The 16,050-nt window shown below is 34.7% G+C and overlaps 1 protein-coding gene across 4 annotated transcripts in view; it reads right to left on the bottom strand.

The window, feature by feature from the left end:
- LOC136034590 (solute carrier family 2, facilitated glucose transporter member 14-like) overlaps positions 1–16,050 on the bottom strand; it is an 86,793-nt gene that overhangs the window by 10,284 nt on the left and 60,459 nt on the right. For all 4 annotated transcript variants that reach the window (XM_065715859.1, XM_065715857.1, XM_065715860.1 and 1 more), the window contains exons 5-9: positions 15,112–15,252; positions 9,306–9,443; positions 6,788–6,999; positions 2,691–2,906; positions 341–446 (exon numbers count right to left, since the gene is read on the bottom strand). In XM_065715859.1, the coding sequence (XP_065571931.1) occupies positions 341–446; positions 2,691–2,906; positions 6,788–6,999; positions 9,306–9,443; positions 15,112–15,252 (813 nt within the window). The remainder of the gene's footprint in view (positions 1–340; positions 447–2,690; positions 2,907–6,787; positions 7,000–9,305; positions 9,444–15,111; positions 15,253–16,050) is intronic.

Here is a 16,050-nt window from a genome sequence, read left to right as displayed (position 1 = left end):
AGTGAAGGAACCAAGGGGAGGGGCTTCAAGTGCTTCTCCCTATATATCCCGGAAATACTTTCTATTTGTATTAAAATTTCACCCTAAATTGCCCTGTAAGTAAATTTTACTAAAAAATTTCCTACGCAAGGAAATTTCAAAGAAATTTTTCAAGTGGGGGGGGGGCAAAATAATCTTTGTCCCCCCTATATTTTCGTGAATTATGACCACTGGTTTCTTAGTGTCATTTGCATCAGGAATTTTTGCTATTAGTACTTTCGGTTGATAAAAAGAAATCAGTTTGCTTGTCGACACTGGTTGCAGCCGAAAAACGCATTGAAATCATAGTAAAACAGCTTACCTGAAGGAAGAGAAAACGGAACTGATCCTAGACCAATGCCAAAGCTAATGACAAATAAGACGAAGAAGGTGACACAAGAATATGGAAGGAACAGACTTTCGTTACCCTAAAAAAAGCACCAGAGTAAATATTTTCATGCGAATAAAGAAATAAATATTTTGATACAAAATATAAAAGTATCGAGTGCATTAAAAGAATATAGTGAAAGAGCAATACCTAGTATTAAAAGCAACTTCTGTCAAGACATAGATTTTCGCAGTTGGAAAGATAGTTTTCATATGCAATTGCGTATGCATAGGTAAGGGGTTTACGCCTGTATCTCACTTTACTAAATCGTTTTAAATGTTTTCCTGTTTTACTTTTTTATTTTCCTAATAATTTGCCTCTTTCTGATTTTTTGGACTTTTCCCCCCTTAAGATCCTTCCATAAGATGTCAGCCTTTTCCCCCTTCAAAACGCCCTCAATCCCCTATTGCCCGTAATAAAATTTTGTGTATATATACGGTCTGACAGCAGATAAGTTAATTATTTTTACAAGCTTTACAAGCCTTTTTGCTGTCGATCCTTATGCCGCAGAGAACCAGAGATTACTTCTAAAAATATTGTCGTTCAAAACTTTTCACTCTTTTAACTGGCTTAAAAGGTTCGTAAAATTACATAAAAAATTAGAAAAACTGTTTTTAAAAAGTTCTTCAAACTATTAAAAAAAAAAAAAAAGTTTGTGCTTCCCTATTACTGGTTTAAAACCAGACAAAGAAACGACGGTTTTATGAAACAACGGTTTAAAAAGACAATTATTTGCTTCTCTATTTGAAATACCGTTAAGTAATAATATAATGGGCTTATGAAAATACGTTAAAACATGAATCTTGTGAATTTAAGCACACTTTTTGTCACGGAAGAAGAGGATAGTAGGGTAATCTCTCTTTGTCTCTTGGGTTCTATATTGTTTTTCTTATATTTATTAATTCTGCTTATTTTGAATATAAATTCCACAAGGTAGTTCAATATTCTATTACTGTCTTAAAAGGCTCCTGAACAGAGAATAATGTGACATCTATTCGTCTTATTTTTTTTTTTTCAAAATACAAACATATATTGATCAAGTGAATTCAAGGTGATCAAGTGATCAAGTGAAATCTAACGTGTTTAGGCCCTTTTTCGTCAAATGGTGAATAATTAAAATAATGAAAAGCCAATAAATTGGATATTAATCAGATTTATATGTTACATCAAGCTTCTTACAATTTAGATCATTGCATATCGAAGGTTAAAGGATTCTATGGGTGGGTTGGCTCCAATAAGTAAGATTAACAGTAACTAAATAAAAACCAAAAAGTCGGTTGACAGCAAAAGTTTTGCGTCTGCTTATTTTTAAATTGCCCAAGAGGTTTGAGACGCTTTGCAGGGCTGAATGAACATATCCAAAATGTACCATTTTCAAGTGCAAGTAATTTAGAGCCTTTTATGTCCATCAAAAAACTTTTGGGCTAACATGCGTCTCGTATCCAGCTCTGCAAAAACATGTGGATTTAATTTAAAAATTTACTACATGCTGTATGATGGTTTCAGTTGGGGGTAGGAAAGGGGGGCCTGAAGGGTTTCAGATCGAATGGCGGTATAACCAGGAAAAAATTAAAATACTACATTCTGCTTCCGTGTGCTTGAATTCCTTTGGTTTATTTTTGTAAGATATTTGGTAAGCCGGTCACATTCCTTGAGCGAAGCGCATAAAAGGATACCAAATAACCCTGCTTTTTTCCCAGCTTTTGCCGTGTCAAATTTTGAGCCAGTAGAAAGAGCATAAAATTTTATTAGGTCTATATTACGTAATTGTAAGCCAAGAAAAATGGCAAAAAGCTTTTGAGTCTCATTTCTCTGCGTTTCATAAAATGATGACTGGCGTTTACACCCCCCCCCCAAAAAAAATAACCTCCACGGATAATTCCTCTCCCCCAAAAAATTCCTCGTCGGAAAATTATCTGGGAAAATTTTCTGCAGGGAGAAAGTTTTTGAGAATAATTTCCTTTTCAGCTGAAATGTATTTTCCACGGGTTGGTATTTTCCAGGGTGGTATTTTCCGGGGGTATTTACTATGCTGGGGTATTTTCCACCCGGTGTATTTTCTGCACTGGGGTATTTTCCACCGGGGGTATTTTCAGGGGAGTATTTTTTGGATGAGAGATAAACGCCTAAAACCCATAAACTCCATTTCTCTACGGTATAAGCGTTACTAGTAAAGTATTAAAAGCTTGATCAACCCTATTGCGTCCAGGCCTGTCTTTTTATCTCCTAGAATTTTCTTTATTTTTATTTGCCAAAAAGTAGTATATGTAAATAAAATAGTTACCGGAAGATAGATAAGAGATACAGCTAAACCAGTTAATGAGATTCCAGTTGTTAATGAGCTGGAGAGTATTAAAGTCCTTAGAGTAAATCTAGATATGAGCCATACTGCAAAAGCTGCCATAAAAATGTTGAAAATTGCTGCCCCAATGTTGGCTATGTATGTCTGATTGTCATTTAGACCAGCAGCACGAAAAACTGAAGTAGAATAGTAAAATACCTGCAAAAGAAAAGCCATCTTATTCAACAAGAATATGTTGGATTAGTGCCATAAAAAACTAAAACAGTCAGTTTAAAAACATTTTAGATAGAGATTGATGAAAAACTAAAACTTCAAAGCTAAAAAAAAATTCTGACTACCAAATGTAAAGGGACTTGTTCAGAAAATCAATGCACAGTTGAGTACTCTTCTGGGGTATGGGGCTGAAGTTTTGGGATGTGATGGGCTTATCTTCGCAAATATTGCGATTATTATAATCAAACAGTTCGTGGTAACGAAGTGTAGTAAGGAGCGACCCGGCTCAATAGAAACCAAAACTCTAAAAATGGAATTTTGATACCAATAGCTACATCAAAAGAATCGCATTTTAATGCTGATTTTAAATATATAAGTTTCATCAAGTTTAGTCCTACGCATCAAAAGTTACGAGCCTGAGAAAATTTGTGTTATTTTAGAAAATAGGGGGAAACACCCCCTAAAAGTAATAGAATCTTAACGAAATACACCATCAGATTCAGCGTATCAGAGAACCCTACTGTAGAAGTTTCAAGCTCCTATCTACAAAAATGTGGAATTTTGTATTTTTTGCCAGAAGGCAGATCACGGATGCGTGTTTATTTGTTTGTTTTTTTTTTCTTTTTTCTTTTTTTTTCCCCAGGGGTGATCGTATCGACCCAGTTGTCCTAGAACGTTGCGAGAGGGTTCATTCTAACGAAAATGAAAAGTTCTAGTGCCCTTTTTAAGTGACCGAAAAAATTGGAGGGCACCTAGGCCCCCTCCCACGCTAATTATTTTCCCAAAGTCAACGAATCAAAATTCTGAGACAGCCATTTTATTCAACCTATTTGAAAAACCTTATAACTATGTCTTTGGAAACGACTTACTCCTCCACAGTCCCCGTGGGAGGGGCTACAATTTACAAACTTTGACCAGTGCTTACATATAGTAATGGTTATTGGGAAGTGTACAGGTGTTTTCAGGAAGATTTTTTGGTTGGGGGGAGGGGTTGAGAAGAGGGGGATATACTGGGGGAACTTTCCATCGAGGAATTTGTCATGGGGGAAGAAATTTTCCATGAAGGGAGCGTAGGATTTACTAGCATTATTTAAAAAAAAAAACAATGAAAAAATAAATATGAAAAAGTTTATTTCAGCTGGAAGTAAGGAGCAGCATTAAAACTTAAAACGAACAGAAATTATTACCCATATGAGGGGCTCACCTCCTCCTAATACCTCGCTCTTTACGCTAAAGTGTTTTTAGCAATGTCAACTATTTATTCTACGGCTTTTGTGATTCAGGGGTCATTCTTAATGAATTGGGGCAAAATTTAAGATTTAGTGTAAAGAGAGAGGTACTGACGAGGGGGCGAACCCTCTCATATGTGTAATAAAAACATGAGAATAAAACATTCTTTTCGTAAGCTAGTTTATGAGTTACGTATATCTTTTACTAATAAAAAGACTCGTAAAAAATTTAAAGTTCTAGTTGCCTTTTTAATTAACCAAAAATTGGAGGGCAACTAGGCTTCCTCCCTCGCTCTTTTTTTCTCAAAATCATTCGATCAAAATTATGAGAAAGCCATTTAGCCAAAAAAAAAAAAATGCAAATTTCGTTTTAATTATTTCTCTGCAGAGAGCCAAAATCAAAACATGCATTGATTCAAAAATGTTCAGAAATTAACTAAAAAAAACAAGGTTTTTCAACTGAAAGTAAGGAGCGACATTAAAACTTAAAACGAACAGAAATTACTTCGTATATGAAAGGGGCTGCTTCCTCATCAACGCCCCGCTCTTTACGCTAAAGTTTTTTACTTTTTTAAGAAGAAGAGTTGAGAGAAAGAGTCAAACTTTAGCGTAAAGAGCGGGGCGTTGATGAGGAAGCAGCCCCTTTCATATACGAAGTAATTTCTGTTCGTTTTAAGTTTTAATGTCGCTCCTTACTTTCAGTTGAAAAAACTTGTTTTTTTTTATTTAATAAATAAAAGACACAACCGGAAAAATCCAATTTTGTGTTGAAATCTGGCAAAATACAGAGTGAATTAATTTCATCTGTGTTTTTCGGTACTGTTGATATAATGAAGAGAGACTAACTAAGGGTTCTTAAAAAGGTAGAGTGTACAAAAACCCAGTATACAACTTACGTAGTATGATAGAAAAACTTCAGATCTATAGATGACAATTGTGGTTAGTTTTATTGATTATTAACCGAATTATAATTCCCTGAAAACGTTGAAAAGACCTTTGTATAAGACGGATGACGACATCTCGAATAAACCAGTCTCTAACGGTAGCACATTATAGGGAATTTTAATCTCATCCAAAAATCGTCTATGAGGCGTGTGGATAATGTGCTGGTAGATAAGGTGATGATGTCTTTAAAAGATAGCTCTATTTTTAAACTTTTTCGTTTTTTCGTTTTATCTTTGTATCTAATTTTATTTCTTATAAATCACTTTGAAGAGATAGGGAAATTTTGTCACTTTTCATGGTGGAATTCCAAATTTCTTTAAAAATTGACCACATGTCCATATGCTAATAACTTTATGTGAACAACATTCAATTTAGTAAAGTTTGCATATCTAGAATACGCATTAAAGTAGAGACTAAACATGCTAAATTTTTATCTTACACAAAAATACTTACATTGTTCTCATAAAAACAATAATTTCAAACTAACAGGTATCTTAATCTCTCCCAAAAATCATAAGCGAGGGCATGTGTTTGTTGATACAATACAGAGTATCAAATTCCTTCCTCTTAGCAGAATTAAAGATACATTTAGCATCTGCTTCCACATAAATCTAGATTGAAAGAGGTTCTTGTCCTTTCTTCTTTCATTTGCATTATTTGGTAGATTTTAGTTTTGGGCTAAACCATTGAGTATGGTTTTCTTCAGAAGATTAAGTCATATTCTCATTAGCAGGAATATATCAGAGTGATTAATCAAGTCTTAAGACTTCGACGAGATTGTAGCAGCAATTACAGTAGCTTAGCCAAATAAGAGGCTTGGGTGAACGTATAAATAGTTCGCCCAGTTTTGTTCTTTTCTTCTTATGTACTAATAAAATCTGACACTAATACTGAAATTGATACTGATACTGGTACTAATAAAAGTGAGTCGAGGCTCAAGCCAAAAGGCTCATGAACCATTGCAGTACAATATAATTTAAGTTATGGGGTTAATTTTTAACGTTGAAGCGGTAGGAATATGATTGTCTTGTAATGCTTTATAGTTGTATAATATGTTTTATGCTTTGTACTATAGTATAGTTTAATCCTATGATTCTCTTGTTACAATCTCAAATTTCAGTTTTGTGATGCTTGATGTTTCAAATTTTAGTTATTTTTTTGAGTAGACCTGTGCTATAAGTAACATCAATACTGAGCTAATGGAAGCCGCATTTATCTTGTTATATAATGAATTCCTGGAGCTGCCTACATTTATAAAAATTTGGCATACGCCAGCCAGTCAGAGAGCTTTATTTTCAATCATTGGCAGTATGGGAAAACCTATGGGTTTAATCATATGATGGTTCTGTAATGTCGCAGTGGGATTGATTTTTGCTTGGTAACATGGAACCGAGAGTTCGAACTCAGCTGCAACAGACCACTTTAGAAACCCATAATTTGCCTCCGATGATGATATTATGCAAAATCGTCTCCATGCTAAACCAAACAAGAAGAAGATGCATATGGTGAGATTTTTATACCCGACGTTAAATAAATCTAACTGTTAGCTAAACCTAACTGTGAATGAGGATTTAATAACTAGCCTTATATAAGGATTTTGGAAACATTATTGCGTGGTCAGTGAAGGTGATCTTCATTGCAATTTAACGTTTTTTTTAAAAAGAATGACATTTAAATAGAGAAAACTTTTACCATTGCAATCCCACTCAGCTGTTGTGCCATATGAGATAAGAGACAGATAGACACGGGCATCCTAAGGTGTGTTTGCTTCTGCCAGATTTTCTTCAAGTCCCATTTCTCTGATTCCTCTTCTCTTTCAAGGTCGGCTCTTTCCTTTTTGTACGTATGAAATTCGGATGTTTGAACGACTTCCTCTGGTGTGAGACCACGTAGCTGAGATAAAACTAAAACGTGGAAAAATTAATAATTGCCTTATAAATTCTATAGGAATTACTTCAATATCACGTCTTCAAGGCTTTGTAGTAAGTGGTTGAGCCACCGGAGGCGTCTGAATTTGATGACATTTATATAGTTGATTGGATTCAATTTTACTACAGAAAATGTCGTTGGTGATTTTTTCAGATTGCATTACCTTCAGAATATATTGAACATATCTGTAACAGAAAACGTCCGAATATCGGGAACCTGAGGCTCTTAACAGCGAAGTTTTGCAACACCACCATTTTGTCAAATAATCTCAGTTTTGTCTTTAAAGTAACTTAATCTTTATTCCCTAGAGATTAAAAAAAACTTCTCATACCGAAGAAACATGCGTTTGGATTTCTTAAGTGGCCCTATTTTAGAGATTCATCAGACTAAGCTCAATAGGATCACCAGCTATAAAAAGTGACCGTGTCAAGAAATATCGATTCTATAAGAGGAACAATTAACTTCTCTCCAGGAAATAATTTAAATTTTAATTATTGAGATATACATTTACTAAGAAAGAAAACAAACACTATTCGCCATTCGCCGGCCAAGGAAGGCAATAAGCTTGGAAGGGCAGGCGAGGTTATAACCCTCAGCTAAATAAAACCACATATATATTGCGCTACTCAACACAAAAGAAACTCAACTGATGAAGGAAGAAAGGAAAAAAGAGAAAGGGAAAAAGACAAGAAGAAAACAAAAAAAATAAAAAAGTAACAGCAAAAAAATCTGGGAAATCTCTTAAATAGAATGACAACCTGGAGCAGGGTCACATCAAAATCACTTACGAGATAAGAAAAAACGAAAAAAAAACTTCTTTGCCCGTGATTTGAAATCCGGAAGACAAATGTTTAGCTGAATGGGTTAAGTGGGAGTTGAGTAGATCAGAAGTTGACTAAAATGGGAATTGAATTACATGCACAACGTTTTATATGATTTGACTGTTTCGAATAGTTTGGGGTAAAGATATACAAGTTTCAACGGGAACTTACAAGTCAGAATAGTCAATGCAGTTTTATAATCCTTAGCTTTTAATAATTAATCTTTTGAATAATGTATTTTCAACATTTTTATAGCAATTATGTATCCCCGATTGTGGGTCCTGTACCACGGCACTAAGACCTTCCGAAGTGAAGCTAAACACAATGCAACAAGTATGAAAATGATACACATGAAAATGTTAGTTTTAGAGGTAGCTTATAGGGAGAAAACATTTTGCAATAAATTTAGAACTAAAATAAGACTCAATGACTTAATATTAACTTCCCTGATATTACAGGGTTGTCCTCTAATTAAGAACCTTATTGAGCTCTTAAATGTAATGCATCCTGTCAGACAATTAGAAGTTTAGATATTCCTTACAAAAACAAGCTCTTTCACACGATAATTAATTTCAAACGGAAGAAAAGTAAAAGTGATGTAGCAAAAAGAAATTAAGTAACAAGAGAAACCGGGCTTAAATTCACTCACATTCCTAGAGTTATATACAAAAGCTGTTGACGTTTTATTTTTATTCTATAGCTTAGGCAAAAAAATGTAAATTGTTATGAATACCTTTGCATTCACAAGAGATCCACAGATTTATGATCCCTTTGAAACATATAATATTGCGATAAGCCTACATCTATGATTTGTACTGAATGTTTAAGATCATTTGACGTATAATTGCCCTCGTCGTGGTTACAGCGGTAGCTGCAATGTGTTAAAAGAAGAACACATTCCATAGTGACAAAAAAAAAGACCTGAAATCCCTGAAAATAGCGTTGGATTAGAACAAAACTACACCATTGGATTCACCTTGGCCGGAAACTTTAAACAGGAAACTTATAGTCCCTTGTTTTGAACAACAAGGAAAATTACTTTTTGCATGGGAAGCAGCTTTTTTCCGTTTTTTTTTCTTTTCCGCATCTAGCGGGGCACTAGAACATCATAGAGAGTGGTTTAAGGCTCATGATAAAGCTATTAGTTTAAGATCCATCCAGGCCACGATTATGACATTACCTAGATTTTTATTGAAAATGTTTTAAAATTGCTTAAGAAATGAGAGTTTTCTCTTTTTGAACGATCTTTAGCCATTTTTCACCGTATTTTTAATTAAAAATACTAATCTAAAATACAGCTCAGTAGGTTGATACGAGGAAAATTAGTAATCAAATGACAGAAAAATACCAGTCTCAAGTTGAAAAGTTAAAACCATCAGCCCAAAGTTAAATATCATATAAAAACTTTCACAGTGAACAAAAACTAATTTCAAATTATATAGATTTAATCTAATACACACCTTTGATGGCTTCACTGTCCTTCTTTTTTATAGTATATAAGTAATAGGGAGATTCAGGAACAATAACAGTTAAAAACAGGCATAATAAGCAGGGCACTCCAATTGTTGCCAAAAGCACAGCCCAGGCCTCTTCGTTCCCTGAAAATAACAAGGTTAATTTTAATTTCGGTCAGAGGGCATAAACAGTTCAAAGATGGATCCTATGATACAGCCTGTACAAGACGTTATACCAGTAGACCTATTACCTTCTCTCTTCTTTTATGGGAACATAATTCTTTCATTTTCCTACTTATCAATTTATTAGAAGAAGATCAACAAAAATTCATATTTCATGTTAATTTCTGTAGAATAAAGAAACAAAAGACCATGTGAATATGATATTCCAAGAAAGCCAACCAATATAGAACTTACAAAAAGCTGTTTATACAATCCATCTTCTTCTTCATACTCTCTTAAGGGGGCGCATTCGGTCTTAAATTTATATACAGTCCTTATAAAATGTGTAGTTACTATAAATAATCGTTTAAGTCTGCATCTGATTCGGTTGGTTGGACTATGTAAGGATCTTCCTATGGGTGAGAGAGGAGGGGCATAAGCTGCTCTTGAATACCCATAGTTTTGCGAAATCCCCCTTCACTTTGGACATTGGATATTCATGGGGTCCACTGTGCTCTGTTGTGATCTTTTTCAAGGCTTTAAAAGGGCATTCGAGCTTTCAATTTCTATTTGAATGATTTTCTCTCTTAAAGTCCACCAAGAAAAATAACAACCAAGATTTGTATTGAACCCTAAGACCAAGGGCCCGATATGATTACCCTTGGGAAAAAAACAGAACAAACATACATCAATGACCATCCTCAGCGAACAAATAAACGTTCAAACGGGGATAAGGCCATTAATTTAGACATTGAAAACAGGTACAGACACACTAGATATTTAGATCACATATACAGCGATCGTCATCAGTAGAAACAGTGTTTTTACTGACGACGATCACTTTATGTGATCGAAATATCTAGACTTTTGTGCTTGTTTTTATTGTCTAAATAAATGGACTTCTCCCCATTTGAACGTTTATTTTTTCGTCATAGAGAGGCAGTGTGGTCTGGAAAAAGGATAACTAATTTAATTTATTCTGTAAAAAATAACCATCCTTCTTTCTTAAGACATGACGTTTCAGATTTTTCAAAGACAGAAATTTCAGGCCTCTGATCCAGGGCACAAAAACATGCTTTGAGGGTGTTCTAACATTTGTATAAAATTATAAGAAATTTTCAGAAGCTGACAATGTTTGGTGGGTAAATTCAGAAATAATAAGTCTTACATAGGCTATTTAAAATCAAGTTGAAAAGCAGATCCGAACATATTATCAGGCCGTAGCAATAAATAATCTGCATACTAGGAAAGAGCAAACCGCTGCCCATAGTTTCCGAATTTGGAAGCGCCTTCTAAGATTAAATAAAAAAAACAAGTTTTTTTAACTGAAAGTAAGGAGCGACATTAAAACTTAAAACGCACAGAAATTACTTCGTATATGAAAGAGGCTGCTTCCTCATCAACGCCCCGCTCTTTACGCTAAAGTTTGACTCTTTCTCTCAATTCTTCTTTTTAAAACAGTAAAAAACTTTAGCGTAAAGAGCGGGGCGTTGATGAGGAAGCAGCCTTTTTCATATACGAAGTAATTCCTGTGCGTTTTAAGTTTTAATGTCGCTCCTTACTTTCAGTTAAAAAAACTTTTTTTTTTATTTAATTTCTGAACGTTTTTGAATCAATGCATGTTTTGATTTTGGCTCTCCGTAGAGGAATAATCAAAACGAAATTTGCATATTTTTTTTTGGCTAAATGGCTTTCTAATAATTTTGATCAAATGATTTTGAGAAAAAAAGAGCGGGGGACGAATCCTAGTTGCCCTCCGATTTTTTGGTTAATTAAAAAGGCAACTAGAACATTTAATTTTTTACGAATCTTTTCATTGGTAAAAGGTTTTTTTTTAAATAATGCTAGTAAATCCTGCTCTCCCTTCATGGAAATTTTCTTCTCCATGACAAATTCTCGATGGAAAGTTCTCCCAGCGTATCTCCCTCTTCTCAACCCCTCCCCCCAACCAAAAAAACCCTCCCGAAAACGCCTGTATACTTCCCAATAACCATTACTATATGTAAGCACAGGTCAAAGTTTGTAACTTGTTGCCCCTCCCACGGGGACTGTGGGGGAGTAAGTCGTCCCCAAATACATAGTTACAAAGTTTTTCGACTACGTTGAATAAAATGGCTCTCTCAGAATTTTGATCCGTTGACTTTGGGAAAAAAATTAGCGTGGGAGGGGGCCTCGGTGCCCTCCAATTTTTTTGGTCACTTAAAAAGGGCACTATAACTTTTCATTTCCGTTAGAATGAGACCTCTCACAACATCCTAGGACCACTGGGTCGATACGATCACCCCTGGGAAAAAAACCCAAAAAGCAAACAAACAAATAAACACGCATCCGTGATCTGCCTTCTGGCAAAAAATGCAAAATTCCATTTTTTTTCTGGTGGTGTGATTTTCGTTAAGATTCTATGACTTTTAGGGGGTGTTTCCCCCTGTTTTCTAAAATAACGCAAATTTTCTTAGGCTCGTAACTTTTGATGGGCAAGACTAAACTTGATGAAACTTATATATTTAAAACCAGCATTAAAATGCGATTCTTTTGATGTAGCTATTGGTATCAAAATTCCATTTTTTAGAGTTTTGGTTACTATTGAGCCGGGTCGCTCCTTACTACAGTTCGTTACCACGAACTGTTTGATACTGTCTAATTAGTGAAAAACTTTTCCCAATAGCTTTCTATTCAGAAATACGGCATTATTCAGATTAAATAAAGAAAGAAATTGTAACTATTAAAAAAAAAATAGTCTAAAACCCCATAAACGTGATGTCAAATCAAAATCAAAATCAAACCTTGAAATCACCGTCATTAAGAATCCGAAACCGAATATTTACAACCTTTCGTCTTGAAAACAAGGAAAACTGTTTTTTTTTTTTTTTTTTTTTTTTTTTTTTTTTTTTTTTTTTTTTTTTTTTTTTTTTTGTATGGACAGAAGTAATTTGTATCTCTTTTTTCTTTTTTTCGTATATGTCTCGCAGAGAGAGAGAGAGAGAGAGAGAGAGAGAGAGAGAGAGAGAGAGAGAGAGAGAGAGAGGGGAGAGAGAGAGAGAGATAGATGGGGAAGGAAGAGAGAGAGAGAGAGAGAGAGAGAGAGAGAGAGAGAGAGAGAGAGAGAGAGAGAGAGATGGGGAAGGAAGAGAGAGAGAGAGAGAGAGAGAGAGAGAGAGAGAGAGAGTTAAATGCTCAAATGAAAGGTAATGCACACAATTGGGTACTTTTATAAGATCGTCGTCATAGTGCCAGAGTAGCGTGTCCTATGGCATCGAAAAGGTACTTGTATGCAATGCCCCCTACCTAGTATTCTTCGACGATTTTTTCTGAAGCTCAATCCTAGCGAAATGTACCTAAGTATGATAAAAAATATAATATTTTAGAAACAAATTGGGCTATATATTTCCACAGTATGGAGGATGGGGCAAACTTGTTATGTTAGGTAAATTATTTTGCATATTATGTAGTAAGAATTATTTTCTACCTCACGCTGTCCAACACTTTACCCCCTCCCAATATGCAAATATATAGCCCAAACTATCTTTTTTCCATTGATTCGGTCACTTCTCTTTGCCTTGTCTCGCGCTAAGCTGAAAAAAAAACAAGAAAAACCGGTTCTGTAATGCGTCAATGAATAAATAACTTGAGCGGTAGGGGGTTTATCATAAAAATATCATCGAAAATTACATATTTTGATGTAATTTTTAGAGGGGAGATTGCTAAAATAGCTGCATTAAACTTATCGTAGTTGGAGACCCTTAACTGAAGTTTGGTAATCTCCTTTTATAGTTGCAGCGGTAGTCACAAAGCAGTAAAGAGCAAACCGTCGTCTTTACTAACCGATGTTTTTAAAACGCTTTTACTTCTTGCTGGTAGTAACACGGTACTCGTTGATTGATCTTATTACTACCCCCCCCTACTATTACAATTCAACGAAAGATAAAAAGAAGACAGGTGTACCCCTACAACGTCAAGCAACATATCTTGTCTAGGTGCAGAAACTGTTATCTATGTAAAAATAATGTGATGATAGACAGAAAAATCACAATTAAAATAAAATGGGCACTAGCAGAGATTATCAGCAAGGAAATTATCAGCAGGAAAGATGATTATCAGCAGAAAAGAGGAATTAAAAGAAAAACAACGTTACTAGCGCCAATTAACGCATGGATACATTCATTGAACCGTGAGTCAATATACAAAAACGAGTGAGTTTATTACATTTGTTGTTGGATATTTTACTTGCAAGAAAAACAAAAAAATTAATGCGTATTCGTGATCTTTCTTCTGGCAAAAATGCCAATTCCACATTTTTGTATATAGGAGCTTAAAACCTCTAAAGTACCGTTCTCTGGTATTCTGAATTTGATGGTGTAATTTTTATTAAGATCACTTGATTTTTGGGGCGTTTCCCCTTTTTCAAAAATTGTAGAGAATTTCTCAGGAAAAACTGGAGAAGAACACCTTTTTCAAGCGGAGAAAAACTTTTTGAGAGTAACATTAAATTTGATGACTCTTATATATTTTGAATGAGCATTGCAATTCCATTCTTTTCATGCGTCTATTGTTATGAAGAATCTGTTTCTTAGAGTTTTGGTTACTATTGAGCCGCGTCGCTCCTTACTTACAGTTCGTTAACATGAACTGTTTGATATTTTCAGTGACAGGCTTATTTCATCACTTCAATGACAGTGACGTTACTTTGCTACGCTAATTTTTTTTTCGAGTCACTATATTTTTTTTGCATTGCGGCCTCGATCAACACGTTTCTGGGAACTGTTAGCTAACATGTCTATTTCACTCTCCACTGACTAAACATATACTACTACTAGGAAGTTCATACATAAGAATAATGACGGAAGCCATAACAGTAATTGTGATTTCTAGGAGATGCCTTCCCGATTAGGGAGGACTCACTTTCTTTAATGCAAAAATACAAGATAACCGTGGAAAGAGAAACGTTACCCTCAGTCAATTTATTGGGACTCAGTGGGTGAGGGTGACACTTCAAAAAAATCCTCTGATAGAACCTCAAGCAGCATGACTCTAATTCGTCATTGTGGAGTGACATGAGAGGTGTAGCATAAGTGGAAAATGGTAACGACGGCAACGAGGGGGAATTAATGCCAGGTTTTTCTTCTCACTCAATTAGACTATCTGTCTTGGCTTTTTCTACAATTAGCCATGACTTCATGCCCACAACTATCTTTTATGCTCACTTTTTTTTACGCAAAAATACAAGATAACCGTGGAAAGAGAAACGTTATCCTCAGTCAATTTATTGGCACTAGTTTCACAGGAACAAGCACCAAAAATGCAGCGGGAGTCATATGGCTCATTCTTAAGCAGTGGGTGAGGGTGACACTTCAAAGGAGTGAGTTTAATGCCCAAGATAAATAGTAGTATTTTTACATTGTAAGAAAACAGAAGCTTTTACAAAACATTTACCTTGGTGGAATGAAATTAGATAAACTAATAATGGGACAGTCTGGGTTTTTTTTCTGTGGATTTTGCTATAATTACGTGTCTTCGCTTCTATTTCATTTTGCCCTTTTCTTTAAGTATTTTTCTCTATTTTTTCCTTCATAAAAATAACTGACAAAATTGGAAAGTTAAATAAGTCTAAGTCTGTACTAAAAAGTAAATAAATTAACTTTTTCAAGCTTACCTAGGACGTGTTTCATGGCTAGCACTTGTGCTAATAGATTCCCAGTTGAAGAGCCTACTGGGAGTGTGGCACTCACAATTGTACTGATGTGCGGAGGGCATATTTCAGCCAAATATATTGGAACAACGCAAGTAGCGAGACCTGGAAAAAAAACATTATTTTAAAATATTATTTTAAAATAAATAAAGAAAAAAAGAAAAAAAAATATTATTTTTCGAAATTGAAAACTTGCAAGTCATACAAATATTTGTCAAAGCTTTTCAGTACAGCATAAATATAAATCAGTGCAGCAAAGAAATTTTAAAAATGAGACACATAACAGCGCGCGCAAAGGGTAATTTGCCTTTGGATCTCAGCGCACAATGCTGCAGAGCTATTGATCATTGTGCACGAACGAAGGCAGAGTTATGAAGAAATGTGAGGGATTGTGTCCTAAAAATCTCTAATGGACAGGAATTTTCTTTACTGTATGATATTTATGCGGTGATTTTCAAGTATACGAGCCAGTAGCTACGTTCCTAAAAATATTAGAAATAATTTTTAGAACTGAACGTTCTTCGTTCAGGCAAGTGTAAGGTGCTACACTTTCACTTGACGTGAATTATTCTTTGTCAGATTTTTTTCGTGATTTTTTTTTTTCATTTGTAAACTTGTCAAGACATCTCCTTTCTTCTCCATGGTATTATTTTGAAATAAATTTCTCAATTGTAATCTCAAACTTAGTTTACAAGAATTATAAGTGCACAAATTATATTGGCAGCATCAGGAATTGTCAACGAACAAAGCTTCCAAAATTGGGCACACAAAGTTTAAGACAAATAGACATTGGACAAAAATGCCAAATAAACTTATTCAACTTGAAAAATTATCTTAAACTGAATCTACAGAGCTTCAAACTCTATTAAGAGAGCAGACGGATAACAGTTTATGGAGGCGTAC

This window comes from Artemia franciscana, chromosome 13 (genome assembly GCF_032884065.1).
Source record: "Artemia franciscana chromosome 13, ASM3288406v1, whole genome shotgun sequence".
Lineage (NCBI taxonomy): Eukaryota > Metazoa > Arthropoda > Branchiopoda > Anostraca > Artemiidae > Artemia > Artemia franciscana.
The sequence above is the reverse complement of the archived record's forward strand: the minus strand, read 5'-3'. Positions and strand labels throughout refer to the sequence as shown.